The sequence below is a fragment of the Phalaenopsis equestris genome, unplaced genomic scaffold (genome assembly GCF_001263595.1).
Source record: "Phalaenopsis equestris unplaced genomic scaffold, ASM126359v1 Scaffold000179, whole genome shotgun sequence".
NCBI classification, from domain to species: Eukaryota; Viridiplantae; Streptophyta; class Magnoliopsida; order Asparagales; family Orchidaceae; genus Phalaenopsis; species Phalaenopsis equestris.
This window is the reverse complement of record NW_018164621.1, coordinates 228,048-243,388: the sequence shown is the minus strand read 5'-3', so window position 1 is coordinate 243,388 and position 15,341 is coordinate 228,048. Positions and strand designations below refer to the sequence as shown.

The window sequence follows — 15,341 nt, the reverse complement described above, 5'->3', positions numbered from 1 at the left end:
AGTTATACCTAACTTCCATTCAATGGTTCAAAATCAATTTGGGGTCAAAATAAAAAGCTTTAGGACTGACAATGCTAGAGATTACTTCAATCAAATTCTTTCACCTGATTTTCAATCAGAGGAGATTATCCATGACTCATCATGTGTGGACACACTCCAACAAAATGGGGTAGCAGAAAGAAAGAATGGGCATTTACTCAACACCACCCGAGCCTTACTCTTTCAAGGGAATGTTCCTAAGTCTTATTGGGGAGAAGCCGTTCTTACTGCCACACACATGATCAATAAACTTCCCTCCCGTGTGTTAGAAAACAATAGTCCCATAGAGGTCCTAAATAGCTTCTACCCTCACTTCAAAACCTCAAATGGCCTCACTCCCAGGGATTTAGGTGTAATGCCTTTGTTCATGTCCACAAACAACATAGAGGGAAGCTAGATCCCAGAGCCATCAAATGTGTTTTCCTAGGTTACTTATCCACTCAAAAGAGATATAAGTGTTACAATCCTTCTACCATAAAATTTTACATCTCTGCAGATGTCACTTTCACAAAAAATAAATCCTTTTAATAATCACAAAAAATAAATCCTTTTTTTCCAAGTCCTCTCTTCAGGGGGAGATTTTCATGATGGAAGATAGTACTTGTGAGCCCTTTGAACCACATAGAACCCTTGATTTGACCTTCCACATGTGCCAGCCCGGGTTGTTGAACCTAGATCAAACTCTCCTCCTATTCCAGTTGAACCCGAGTCCTCTAAACCAATCACATTTGAGTCACTTGATCCTGAACCCTTATCATCTTCTGCTCCAACCAGTGTCACTAATGATTTCCCGAGATTTCCTCAGGTGTATTCAAGGAGAAAGGTCGTTCCTGAACTGACACAAGTCCAAGAATCCAGTCCACTCTATCCACTATCTCACTATGTATCTCTCAAGCGCCTATCACCAGCCCACAAAAGATTCATTGAGTTTGAAAACCATTGTCATTCCTAACAATGTGTCTGAGGCAAAAAGAAATTGAGAGACGCTATGAAAGAGAAAATGAGTGTTTTAGAAAAGAATAAAACATGGGAGATCATTGACAAACCAAAGGAAAAAAACATTGTTGATTGCAAGTGGATTTTTACATTAAAGTACAAGGCTGATGGATCCCTTGAAAGATATGAGACAAGGTTAGTAGCCAAAGGGTACACTCAAACTTACGGGGTGGATTATCAGGAAACCTTTGCTCCAGTTGCAAAAATGAACACTGTGAGAATCCTGTTATCATTGGTTGCTCACTTCAATTGAATTGTGCTACAGTATGATGTAAAGAATGCTTTCCTTCATGGTGACCTAAATGAGGAAATCTGCATGAACATCCCTCCGGGAGTTGAAGGGGACACAGGTAACAAGGTGTGCAAGCTGAAAAAAGCCATTTATGGGTTAAAACAATCTCCTAGAGCACGGTTTGGCAGATTTGCAAAAGTCATGAAGGAATCTGGGTATAATCAAAGCCAATATGACCACACTCTTTTCATTAAACATTCAGCTGCAGGGGGAGTGACTACTTTTTTAGTCTATGTGGATGACATCATAGTGACTGACATCATAGTGACTGGAAATATCATAGTGACTGGAAATAATGAGAAAGAGAAGCATGAATTGAAGCTGAGACTAGTAAAAGAATTTGAAATCAATGAACTAGGAAAATTGAAGTACTTCCTCGGTCTTGAGGTGGCATATTCCACACAAGGGATCTTCATATCTCAGCAGAAGTACGTGATTGATTTATTGACAGAAACAGGGAAGACTTGGTGTAAGCCAATCGCTACTCCAATAGATCCAAACTATAAGTTGGGAGAAGCTAAAGAAGAACCAGCTGTGAATAAAAGAATGTACCAGAGATTGGTTGGCAAACTCATATACCTTGCTCACACTTGACCAGACATAGCCTATTTTGTAAGTATGATCAGTCAATTCATGCATGATCCTAAAGAAAGCCAGTCGCAGAGAACCGACCCTAACCAGAGAATGGCAGCAATAGGCGGTGGCCTCTAGGGTTTCAGCCTGGGCTCTGATACCATGTGGGAAATCAAAGAAATAATTTGTATTTCACTTCCACTTTTGAATTGATCATACAAGGTATTATATAAGAGATTAAAAGGAGAAAAACTAGGAAACTATTTAACTATTTCCCTTAATTTAAGGGATTACAAATCTATTCTAATTTCCTTAATTTAAGGGATTTACCAATTAATTCTAATTTCCTTAATTAAGAAAATTAGAATTAATTCTCACAACTTTATTTCCATCTCAGTCACATCTCGACACATAACAAAGACAGTGTCACAGAAAGACCACTACATATTTGGAATTCAACTATCCCATTAAGCCAAAAATTTAAAAGAAAAAGTTCCAACACGTAATTAAAAATGGTTATATGCACTAAACATTGGAAAAATCAGACATTAAATGGTTATAAATTATAATTCATGACAAAGATGGACTTCTCTAGCTGCAGTCAAAGTGAAGTGTGTCATTCTTCTGTCAAATGGCATTACCAATATTTGGTTGGCAAAAAAGGTTAAAGGATTACATGCAAAACAACTTTCCTACGTTCAGTTAAAGTTGGTAGCAGGTTGAGTTTTTTTGCATTACCTCCTTGTTCTTTCTCTTCAAAGTAGCAAATATGGCTAAATTCCAAGCATTTATCTATTATACTACAATGAGTTTGCTGCCATCCAAACAGCCTTCCCATAATTGATGAACTATTCAAAAGCTAGTGTTGTTTGTTTTAAGGGTACTCAAATCCATTTTGAGTAATTCATTACATTATCTGACTAAAAACTATTCAGAAAAACAAATGCTTGATGTAAAATTAAACTATCACCTATTTTAAGATCAATGTGATGAATAATGAAATAAACAAAAGATAGAACAAAGATTTTTTGTGGAAAGCCCAAGAGGTAAAAAACACCGGATAATTTTGTTCATATATTTTCTCAAGATGCATCCTAAAACTAACCTAAATGATTTCCGCCGACAGCGCCACCGGGACCACCGAATAATGACTTTTGTCTGGTCCTTTGCCAAAAAAAGCCATGAGGACTAACCTAGGCCCATTCTAAATGGAGAAAGGGGAACTTGAGGCCAAAGGATAATGGCTCTCCCTGGGCAAAGAGGAGAGGATCGGCTGGCCATTTCTTGAAGAAGGGTTTTGAGGAAGAGGAGAGGAGCTGCTGCCATTCTTGATCTTCTTCCTCCATTCTCTTCTTCTTTATTGGGATTTCTTCCTCCTCCTTTATTTCTCCTTCTTCTTCCTCCATCATTTTGGTGAGAATAGCTTAGAGGAGCTTTTAGGAGGGATTTCTTGGAATCTCTTGGAGTTTCGACCAAGAGAAGAGGGCTTCATCTCCTGTGGAAAGGACAGCTTTTTCTTGCTATGGAGAGGAGGTTGGAGCTTGAAATGTTGTCGAAATCTCCAAGAAAAGGAGAGCTTCTTCCTACCGTAGTGACGTCAGAGCGGGCTTCGCCGGAGCAAAGAGAACGCATTCGCAACCACCGCATCGGTGAGTTTCCTCTAAACTCTAGCATTTTCCTTTCTTAGAGTCCCCTTGGTCTGGTTGTTAGAGAATTAAGGACTAAGATTGTATGCTTAGAGAAACTTTATAGGTTAGGGAGCCTTTCGTAGATATTTTCCCTCACGAATCCGAGTGTTTTCTCGCCCAAGCCCTAGTACCCCTAATCGGCCCAGGACCAAAATATCTCACGGTTACTCGTCCCTCGATGAAGGGGATGAAGCCGTCTCGACCTAGAGAACGAGGAAGCCCCTTGTTTCTAGTTCTCTAGGTTGTGAAGTTTGCGCCCGCAAAGAAACTTCACCTTTGTGAAGATTATCTTCTTTGCGAGAAAGTCCCTTCACTCATCAGATAATCAGTGGTAGGTCCTCAGTTGTTTCGCGTGTTGGGTGGTATCTACATTTTTATCATGACCCTAGATCCTATATGAGATTGATAGGACGAGTTGACGTGTCGTCGAATGCATTGGGTTTTATATCGTGCATGCTCATTTGTCGCGTTTTTCATAATTGTATGACTAAGCGCATGGGCACTTTGGTTTGATTGACTTCCCTGACTCGATAGATTAATCTCTTTCAGTTCAATCGTCGTCCTGGCTCGATCGTTTGATCTCTTTGGTTCAATCGGCAGCCCCAGCACGGTCAACTGATCTCTTTTGGTTCAATCTTCGTCCTGGCTCGATTGCCTGATCACTTTAGATCGATCGATCGCCCCAACACGATCGATCAATCACTTTGAGTTTGATTGGCCACCCCCGACTCAATCACCCTATCCTTTGGGTTTGATCGGTCGTCCGACCCAATCGGCCCATCTCTTTGGTTTGATCGACCGTCACAGCCAGATTGATCGATCACTTCGATCCAGTTGACCATCTTTGCCCAACTTTGCTTGACCGGTGCATGCTTATGTGCATTTGTGCATCTTTGCATCATGTTTAATTGTGGTATTTTCCTATTGCATGCTCCTTCATTCGTATGAAAAATCATTTTTGACTGTCTATGATGCATATTTCATTGCAGGTGAAAGTATTTTTGTCTTGTAAGCTTTGCATCTGGATTGTTTTGGCGTCTCTTTGAGCACCCTCACTTGTGATGTCTCCTTAAGCACCTGTACCTGCAGCGTATACTCCACATACGTCAGTGTATGCATGGGGAAAAATATTTGCACACTTTGCGAGGAGATGGCTCACATTAAGCCACATACTTCAATCCCTATGACACCATCTAGTAATGTCATAAATATTTCACGTTGCGCTGAGTATGAGTCATGCTCTTTAGCAACTGAACTAGCGTGAGACATAACATGTGTCCACCTAGGTATGTGATTTTCACTTGCACGAATCACCCCGCCTAGCGCATTTGGCACTTTGCATGTTGTACGCTTGCCTCTTTTGCCTTTGGTATATATGCGCAATGATTGCATGATTGCATGTGCTCATTTGGGTGACTCTCGGGTACAAAGTAATTCCCCTATCGGTATGCTATACTCGAAGCAAACCTATTTTTAGTATGTTACGGACCTGCTTTTAATGGTCCTATATTTTAAAAGTATAAAGCGGATATTTTTTCTATATGTATTTCCGCCTTACTTTTAAAACTATTTAGGTTGGGTCCTATGTGAGGCCACTTATTTTAAAATGTCAACCCCTCTAGTGACGTATTTTAGATCCCTTGGACCCTTAGGACGAGGACGGTGTAGCGACCCCGTCAAAATCATGCACTTAGACTTTACACCTACACTGCGCACACAGTTAAATGTTGTCATAGAATACTATGATAGATGTTGTGCTAGGCTAGAACTAGAATGCTAGATAGTCTTTTTGATATCTGAGCTATAGTGCTCTGTTGGTTTGGTTGCCCTAGCCAAATAACATCTTTTGTTCTATTTGGTATGTTTATTGGGTGTGAGACTTGCCCACTAATATATTAGGGGCAGTCTTTTTGCAGGGAGTCATGTCCAACAGAGAGGAGTTGTAACGATTTATGCTAACACTTGTTCTACAGGTGTTGTTAAGCTCTCTTCCTACCGGGCATGGTTCACCACATTCCATGTAGATAGCTTTTCGCTAATATGATTTCCATACAGGTCGAGTATTTTTTTTTACTTTTCATATGTACTTTTTAGAGACTTTTCATATGTATAACTTTTTGCTAGATACGGCCACAGGTTCATAGGTGCTTGAGGCGTGGAACCACGTGGCGGAGGACCACGAGCAAATGCTAGTGTCTGGTATCTTAATTCAGCATTTTGATATTGATGTATAAAGAAGAACCAAATATATACATATGCGGTGTCTGGGCTTTGTTGCCGACCCAACGGCACAATGCTATGAATCATTTAGGCCCTTTAAGGACTCCAATAATATTATAAATTATTTATAAAAATTCTAATAAAAGATTCAAGATTAATCAAAAATTAGGATTAAAATATTCAATTATTTAAAACCTTCACTTTACATTTCTGCAAGGCTTTCTGACCGATTTTAAAATGTTTTGCATAGCATGACTATATCCCAAGTCATATTAATAGGACCTTCACTCTTAGGACTTGAATAGATAACCATATCATTCTGCATTTCCCGAGGAAAAGTTCTCGCGCTTCTTCAACCCGACTGACCAAGCATAAGTTTTTATACTTAGGTGGTTGTTTAGCATGTTTAGGATGTTAGAGGCTTCCCCAGCCCAAACGGAAAATAAGTCCTTTCTTGAGAATGTTTTCAGCTTTGTAGCTGAACTTCTCTTTTTTCTTCCTTTTGGTGGCATCTTCGTTATTTGTTTGGCGAGTACAAGTCTCGCCTTTGTGAGCTCTACCTGTCATATGATTTAGAGTTTTCTTCTTTTGACCTTAGAGCTAATGAGGTCTCATTGGACAACACAATTCACGGATTGCTGACAAGGAGTATTATGTTATGTTGGGTCGACTACCTTCATGACCAGGTAGACTTGGGGTCCTAATAACTTGGGATTACAGATATGTGGTATCTTGATTCAGCTATCTCTACCTTATTAGGATTACTCTGTCCCTCATTTGCTGAGTCGTTTTGAGCCTTGTCATCATTTTGACACCTCGTTAATGTCTTCTTGTAGGCCCCGATTGCGGACAGCTTATTTGGGATACAGTTATTCACCCTCTGCCTTTATGGTCAGGTTAGGCCCTGGAAGCATAGTTTGAATCCTATGAGTCGAGTTGATTATTTCGTAGGCCCTGTATATTGAGTAGTTACCATTTTGGGATGTGAGAGACTCACTCTCTGCCCTGTAGTTTAGCAAGAGCTTTGAAAGTATCAGAATGCTCTTGCGATATAAACATCCTTTTTTGGTGACATATTTACCTATCATGATAATGTAAGAAGGCTCCTCTTATCAAAAGTATTTTTGGGTATCACACAAGATGTAATTAATCAAAGGAATATGTTCCTTTGGGAGCGCTCTAGACCCTAGAACAAAAATGTTCTTTTTTTGTTCTCTGGTTATTGGTGGCATATGTAGAGATTTTCTTTATGGATATCATTTTCGAGGTATTTCATTCCTATCTTGTTCGAATGTATACTCCCGACCTATCACACGAGAATTATATATACATAAGTTATAAATATTTCTTTTTAAGATTTTTTTGTCTATTTTCATCGAATATCCCGTCTTTTCTGATTCGTCTCCTCTTCGAATTATTTATATGATATGAGAGAGAAGTTTATTGGGAAAAGGAGAATTATAAGACGACATATATATGGACAAGCTAGCGACTCCGAGTTTTTTAAAAAGAACCAAAAACAAAAGAAAACACTCAAGAGAAACAATATCACATAGATTACAATCTAAAGGTTATTATAAGATTAATCCAATGGTAGAGGCCTTCGGCAATATCACCACGAGCAATAACTTCACTAATAGAGCGGTAACAAAAGTTGAAGTGTTTGCTTCTCTCATGAAACATCTAATTTATAGTGAGAAAAATAACACTCTAACTATCACACATCATTATGATAATCTTCAAGTCCTCACTAAGTTATTTGAATAAACATTTCAACCAAAAAACTTTTTTACAATTTTCTGTAATTATCTTTTACTCAGCTTCAGTTGTAAATAATGGTATTGTAATATGCAATATAACCTTCAAGCTATTTGCACAACCATCAAGAGTAAATATATATCATATAAGTGATCTCATACTATCAAGAGCTCCAACAAAATTTGAATTAATATAGCCAATTCTATCTCTAGTCCTCTCCAATTATAAATAAACATCTTTAATTTCAAAGTACTTGAGAATCTACTAAAGTGCTTTCAATGCTCTTTATCTGAATCATTCATGGACTGAATGCATATGATAACTCTGAATAAGAATATATCATAAGCATATATGAGAGGTTCTACCAAATTGGAATATAAAACTCAAGACATATACGCAATCTCATCATTTGACTATGGACACAAAGTTGATGAAATTTTGAAATGTGCAACTAATTGAGTAATAACAAGTTTGGAATTTTGTATTTTGAACATGCACATAACTTTCTCAATGTACCATTTTTCACAAAAAAAAATAATTTATCTGTTTTTTATCTCTAAAAAACTCCATGTTAAAGATCCTTGCAATTTCCAAAAATCTTAAACTCATACTCAATTGAGTTTTCACCCTATTTATTTCTCTTATTTTTTATAGATATCAATATATCATCAATATATAATAGAAAATAAACAAAAAGATTAAGCCAAATTCCTCTTGTAGTAGACACAATTATTATAATTACTCTTCTTAAACTCATGAGTGATCGTAAATGAGTCAAATTTCTTTTATCACTGCCTGGGAGATTTTTTTCAAGTCATAAAGAGCCTTCTTCAACAAACATTGTTTTCTTTTCCTACGACCACGAAATCCTAAGTTGTTGCATATAATATGATCCTCAACCTCTCCATATAAAATGCAGTGCATACATCTAATTGTTCAAACTCAAGATTATGTTTAGCCTCAGTACCAAATAAATCTAAAATTGAACTATATTTGATCATTAGAGAGAATACATTTATAAACTCTACAGCTGGAAGTTAATTGAATCATTTTGCAACTATTTTAGTCTTATATCTAGAATCTTCAACTCTCGATGTACCTCCTTTCTTTAAATACTCATTTGCAGTGAATATTTTTCTTCTCTTGGGACTACTTCACTAAATACCAATACTATTCTAGTGTAGAGATTTCATCTCCCCATATATAAAGCATAGCAATCATCCATTTATTAGAATCAATTGTATTAACTGTCTTTTATAACTAGAAGATCATTCATCACTCAATATCTTCGGCTACATTTAGAACATAAGCAACCAAATTAACCCAATTATACCTTCGTGACAACTTAATTTCTCTCCTTACTCTATCTTTAACAATAAAATATCAAGTTGGATGTTGGTTGCTATATTGGTGATGGGGAAGCAACATTAACATCAGTATTTAAAATTAACTGAGAAGTCCTGTTAGAATATAAACATATCTCAATCTGAAATTTCAATTGTCTACTAGACTTCTCCTCTTGATCAACATTATTGGACCTATAATAGGTGTTGTATGTAACATGACAAACTCATCAAATACAGCATCTCTAATAAAGATTATTTTATTTATTTTTCTGCATCATAACTTGTAACTCTTACTCTAATTGTATAGCTAGGAAATACACATGTTATAGATATAAGCTCTGATTTATCATTACAATCAGAAGTATACAATGTAGCTAAAAATTTTTAAATTAGAATAATTAGCAAGCATATATGGCCAAAGTTCTTATGGAGTTTTCTTATCAATAACAATTGAAAAAGAGTGATTCATCAAGTAGCAAGTTATAGAGGCAGTTTCAACCCAAGATGTCTTAGCGTAACATTAGAAAGTATAAAATGCATCTTCTGCATTATAGATCTATTTCGTTTTGTCACACCATTTTGTTATGGAGTATGTCAGGCTGTAAATACTCATGAAGTTCCTTCTGACTCGTAAAAGAAATTAAATTCTTTCAAACAAAAACTCAAAAGACATTATTGTGCAAAGACGTTTAAAATGTTTCTCAATATGCTTCTCAATCATAATCTTTTAAATCTTTAAAAGTAGTAAATAGATCACAATTTCTCTTCATAAAGAAAACCCAAATTTTATTTTAAAAATCATTAATAATTAATAACAAATGTATAGCACCGCCTTCAAAAGTTATTGTGGATGATCTTAAAAAATCATAATGTATGTAGTCTAGCATTTCTTATGAACTGTGTATGCATCTGTTGAACTTAAATCTCTTTTATTTTTCAAACATATAGTGCTCATAGAACTTCAAAAAATCAGTTTCTGTTAGGAAGCATATGAAACGTGCAAGCCTAATCAAAAACTCAATCATCACAAAATTCACTAAAATATAACAAAGAGTATACTAGCACTGGTAGTCTCTTATTATGCAATTTGTAGCATTTGTATCTTTTCATCTAATAGTAATTGTAGATCTTATCTTTATTCTTGGATTTTGATCACCCTTTGTATCAGCACTAGGATTTTGATCACCTTTTTCATCAGCACTAGTATTTTGATTACCCTTTATCTTCCCTTGAATAATAAGGGCTCCTCCCTGAGCAACAGGTTCATCTACAAGTTGCTACAATTCTTCTTCTCATTAGAGAACAAAACATCATAAACTTCATCCAAAATAATATCTACAGACCATGTAAGATGATATATTTAAATGTTGTCAATGATGAAGACAACGAATATAATAAGATTAACATAAAATTTTTTCATCATATTTGACCTCCATGGCCTCTGAATCAGAGACAATTTCTTTAAAGATAGTCAGGTGATTTACAAAAGGCATACCTTCAACCATCATATGGGAGGAAAAACGCTATCCAATGGGAGGGCACACACTATCCTATATGAGTGCAAAGGCTGTTGCAAATGTAACTTACTGGTTAAATTTATTTACATACACAATTGTTCCAATTTCAACCACAATGCAATGGCTATCTTCTCATTCAAAACATCTTGTAAAATATGATTTAAAAGATGAAAATCAATATGAGATTTAAATCCTTTCAATCTCTACGTTGCTTCTTCTTCAAAAAATCTAGCTTAGATATCACTTGTAAAATCAATGTGATGAATAATGAAATATATAAAATGACACTGATTTTACTTTAAAAAATCTAAGGAAAAAAATCACGGTTAAAGGAGGAGAATTCACTATATTGAAAGAAAAATTACTGGTGAAGAGTGTTGGCTCACAGAAAACTGAACCAAAAAACATGGGTTGTTTCTTGTATAAAAAAATGGTATTTATAGATTTCTACAATTTCATTAAGAAGGAAAGTAATCAAAAGGGTCAAGACTTATTTTTGTTGGTTTTAAGGGATTGAGCTGAAATTTAGTATGGTAGTATGTAGGAGAGATTTTTTAGTTTTGTAGCTTATAGTGGCCTAATTAGGCCATCTTCCATTAATGTGCACTTGTATTAAGGCCTCACAGAACTCATCCTCCAAAGAGATGCATAAGGCTCCAATATCAAGTTAAGAGGTAAATTATAGGTGAAGTTCAAGTGAAATATGAGTTTCTTCAATGAAAATTGTTCATTCAATTTAAGTTGAAAAGTAATAAGAATAAGCGAGACTCTTGTTGTTTCAAAAAATCTTCCAACCATAACAATGATTTGTGAAGTTGTAATAAGCAACATGAATTTGATTTGTTTATTTTTCTAAACAACTACCAAACATTACAAATAAAATTTGAACAAGAATAATAAAAAGTACAACAACTGAACACTCCTCTAAGACCATCAAACCATATTCCAATACAACAGCAAGCTAGCATACGTCCAAAATCGCTTCCAACTAGACGGGTGGAGCTAATTAAGTTGATGAGAAGCCAACTCAACATCTAAGTCTCCTCTACCTTGTTCAACCAAATTCATATGTAATGGTAATATCATGAGCAAAACCTAGTGTTTATGACACACCCCTCCAATTGGTGTGATTGAGGTCAATCAAATTAGAAACAGTAAAGGTGGGTAGTGTGTTGTTTATGTTGAGGTGATCTCATAATGATGCTTTGAAGACTATGATGTAGAGCCTAATGGTCACCAACAAACACAAGCCCCTCAATCCTCACGGGAAAGATGTTTTAGCTTAAAATTTTTAGCCTTAGAAAGTCAATCAAGTATGGAACCATGTTTGAGTATATGCCTACCCTGCATGATCCCTAGGAAAAAGTGTGGGCACTTCAACTTATCTAGCCTACCCAACTTTCTCTCTTCCCCAATTGTAATGGTTGAATCTCTCTAATTCTCCCTCTTTCACAAGGCTTTTATGGCTAGAAGAAATAGTTATTCCTTGCATATTCATTTGTCATAAGTTGAAAATTATCTCGATTTCTACTTTTCCTTGGATAATAAATTGTGTTCCTTCACCTTTTTGTAAAGATGGCACACCATCATAATGTAGTTCCCAACAAGACTTATTCCTTAGATTGTAACTAGATTAGGTTCCAACTTTCATAAGTGTGGTGATGGTAAACATCATAAATCTTGACTTTTATACATATTCAACCTCGTCATTTGGAAGTGTGTTCATATTTTAGCTTAGTTGCCTAAGTTTGTGACACAAAGTGGGATCAGCATTGATAACACGAGCGTGATTGCAAATTGGTGATTCAAAGCTAAAAAAAATAGAGAAGAATTAAAAATTAGAAAAATATGAAAATGATGATTAAGAAAAAAAATGTAATCAAAAAAATTAAAAAAAATTAACATAAAATAAGACACATAAGTATCTATATGTTAATAGAAAATTCAAAAATCTTTTCAAAAAAAAAACATTAGGGCATGTAGGTCCCATATGGACTACAAGGGAGCATCCCCGCCAAATTAAATTACACGATGCAAAGCATAATAATATTAATAGATGTAATCATTATGCTATTGAATTTTGACTCTAGATTGATAGTACCTATAACCTTTCAGCTTTGAGAGTCATTTTCAAGTATGGTGAGAACTAATGTGTATTTTGAATGCTTTCATGTCAATATATCACTTTTGAGTTAAGTATCATGATGGGTCAGATTGTGTCATTTTTATTATTTAAGTCATAAATTAGCTATGCATTTTAGAGCTCATTTAGTAGTTTATGATTTTATATTTATTGACCAAAGACTTTGTATAATTTAGTTGTTAAAAAAAAGTAGTATACCGTTCCTCGACTCTAACAAAAAGAGGCTTAAGAGAAATTGGGTTAGATGTCAAGATCCGCACTCTACTAAAGAAAGTTGAAAGTTGCCAAATTTACCAATAAAAAAGTAGTCTCGTTGATATAGTAAATGACTTAGAGATACAATTTCTTCATGAAATCAAGGGCTAGTTAGCTTTTAAACCTTGATATTGGATCTATTATTCCACTTCCTCTAACTTAGCCATTTCATAGTTTACCTCTTGCTGCTTTTAGTGGAGAAACTAATAGAGCAGCGATCTTTGATATCCCTCATGAAATAGACTTCTAAAACCTAACGACATTCCTAAAATTCAAATTGTTTTGACTAGTGGATCTTGAATGTCTATAAAATACTCCATAGTTATTTACCTCCCATAATCAAGACTTACTTAGGAGTCAAGATTGTATTTTAGGGTTTTCCTCCATACTCTCCGCCTTGAGAGAATAATTGATGACTCAATTAGAGGACCCTCAACCCTATAAGTCATAGCATCATTAGGTGGTGAAATGTGTGTTCCCTCTCTTGCAAAAGCCACCTCTCATCCTCCTTGGCAATGGTAACTTCGATGCCAAGAATTATTCTTCTCGTACCAACTACCAAGCATCTTGCTTAGTGGTTGACTCATCATCAATCAACACAAACTTCACTCCAAAGTAGTTATGCCATGTCTAAAAGGGATCTTCAAGTTTCCTTCTCAATCTTTAATCAAAAAAGCCACTTGACATTATTATATATGGGCTCCTCAACCATAAACAAAAAGATGTAATCCATTATACCATCATCCTCAATAATAATTTGCGATGTATTTTAACTCAACATCAAATAATCTCTAGTGCCAAATATATCTTCCACAATAGAGATCTCCGAGAAAGCCTCAATAGCTTCAATAGTCACTTATTGAAAGTGCTATTTATATCGGACAAGCAGGTGCAGTGATGTAAGGTATTTGGCTACCATATTCAAATACCAATTTCAATGAATCCAAATGGCAGCAGTCATAAATTAAGATATAGTGGTTACATAACACCGCTTCAAGTTGTGTAATTGTGGTCTTCACTAGACAAGTAATGGCCAAGGAAAGAAATGCAGCAATTACACGAAGTTCCATAGTTAAGTCCTATTAAAGATTGTTAACTTGGAAGCAAACAATTACTAAAAACCTCAAATAAGTCGCTCCTCATTGGGGCATATAATATGCAACCACCCTAGAGGCAAGGGACGCACGCTTGCTTCCTGTGTAGTCATCAACTTTGCCTTAAGTATGCATGTACCCTGCTTGTTTCCCCCACAAAAAGTGCAGTAGAGTTCAGCCTGCCTAATTCAGCCCCTTTTCTTTCTCCTCTAGCTGTCATGAGCTCACTTTCCGTGGTTCTCCTGGTTTCCATATATTTGATGAATCAAAGCGATAGAAATGGATTTTCTAATCTTGCTTTGGGCCCAATATATATCCTGACCCAATTCTTGATCTGACAGGATCTCAGATGGTTCTAAGACCACATTGGACGACCTAATTTTGAGCCAATGAGCTGGAACCTAATTCTAATCAATCTGAAAAAGATGGCTCTTATTCGACAATTATATGTAATGCGGAAAAAGTAATCAGCATTATGTCTTCCTCAAAGGAACTAAAATATGGCATTTTTCTACTCCAAGTTATCAAACATCTCGCTTGATTTGCCATTATACAACTAGCACCAACAACTTTTCAGTGGGGAGGCAGAAAATAAAGAATGAACAATTAAATTTGCATAATATATTTACTTCATTTTATAAATCAAACAGTTCGCCGGTTAGACAAAAGTGACAGCCCCGATAAGAACGAAAAAGCGACTATGAAAGGTTGAAGATCCAACCGGACGGAGCCGAAGAGCAGAAAACAATAGCTTGAGAACTCGAACTCGAGGTTGTGAACCTAAACCCTCTGAGTCTAGGAAACTCCGAGGAGCGAGTCGAGGTGAGACCCGATTTCACCGACGAAAGTTGCCCCAAAGCAGCGAAGGAGACAGAAGTGCTGATCGCCATAGTGCAAGGGTTCATCACAACAGTCAAAAGAAGAGTGAAGGTTTAAATATGGATTTTAGGTCTCGAGAATCGTCGTCGCCGACAAGATAAACCGTAGAAATCGCATTTCGCGGAAGATGGAAAGTAATTAGTGAGGGAAGAATCAGAGAGGCCACACAGAAGTGCCTTATCCGGTATCTTCGGAAAGATATATGGGTTTCAGGATAGTGATAGAAACCATTAACACATCGACACATGGAGTTGGAAGCGAGTTTTTTTTTTTTATTTTTATTTTTTTTCATTTACTTAAATTTAGTCAAATTAAAGAAGTTTCGATTCTTGGTTATTGGTTATCTGAAAAAGTCTGACTTCTTACTTGTTATTCATAGCAGAACGTGTTAATTGTCTTTAGGAATGAAAGGATAATTATAATACCAAATATTTATCAATTTATTTATGAAATTCTTCTCAATAGAAATTAGAACATATTAGTTTGACATAAAAACCACTCCATTAACTTGCTTTTGCTTAAATGGAGAATTTTTAATTCT

The 15,341-nt window shown here is 35.8% G+C and overlaps 1 protein-coding gene across 1 annotated transcript in view; it reads right to left on the bottom strand.

Moving 5' to 3' along the window:
* LOC110022250 (protein THYLAKOID FORMATION1, chloroplastic) overlaps positions 1–14,992 on the bottom strand; it is a 28,358-nt gene extending 13,366 nt beyond the window's left edge. Inside the window, exon 1 of the mRNA XM_020721094.1 lies at positions 14,643–14,992. Within this exon, the coding sequence (XP_020576753.1) occupies positions 14,643–14,826 (184 nt within the window). The 5' untranslated portion in view covers positions 14,827–14,992. The remainder of the gene's footprint in view (positions 1–14,642) is intronic.
* Between the last annotated feature and the right edge of the window lie 349 nt (positions 14,993–15,341).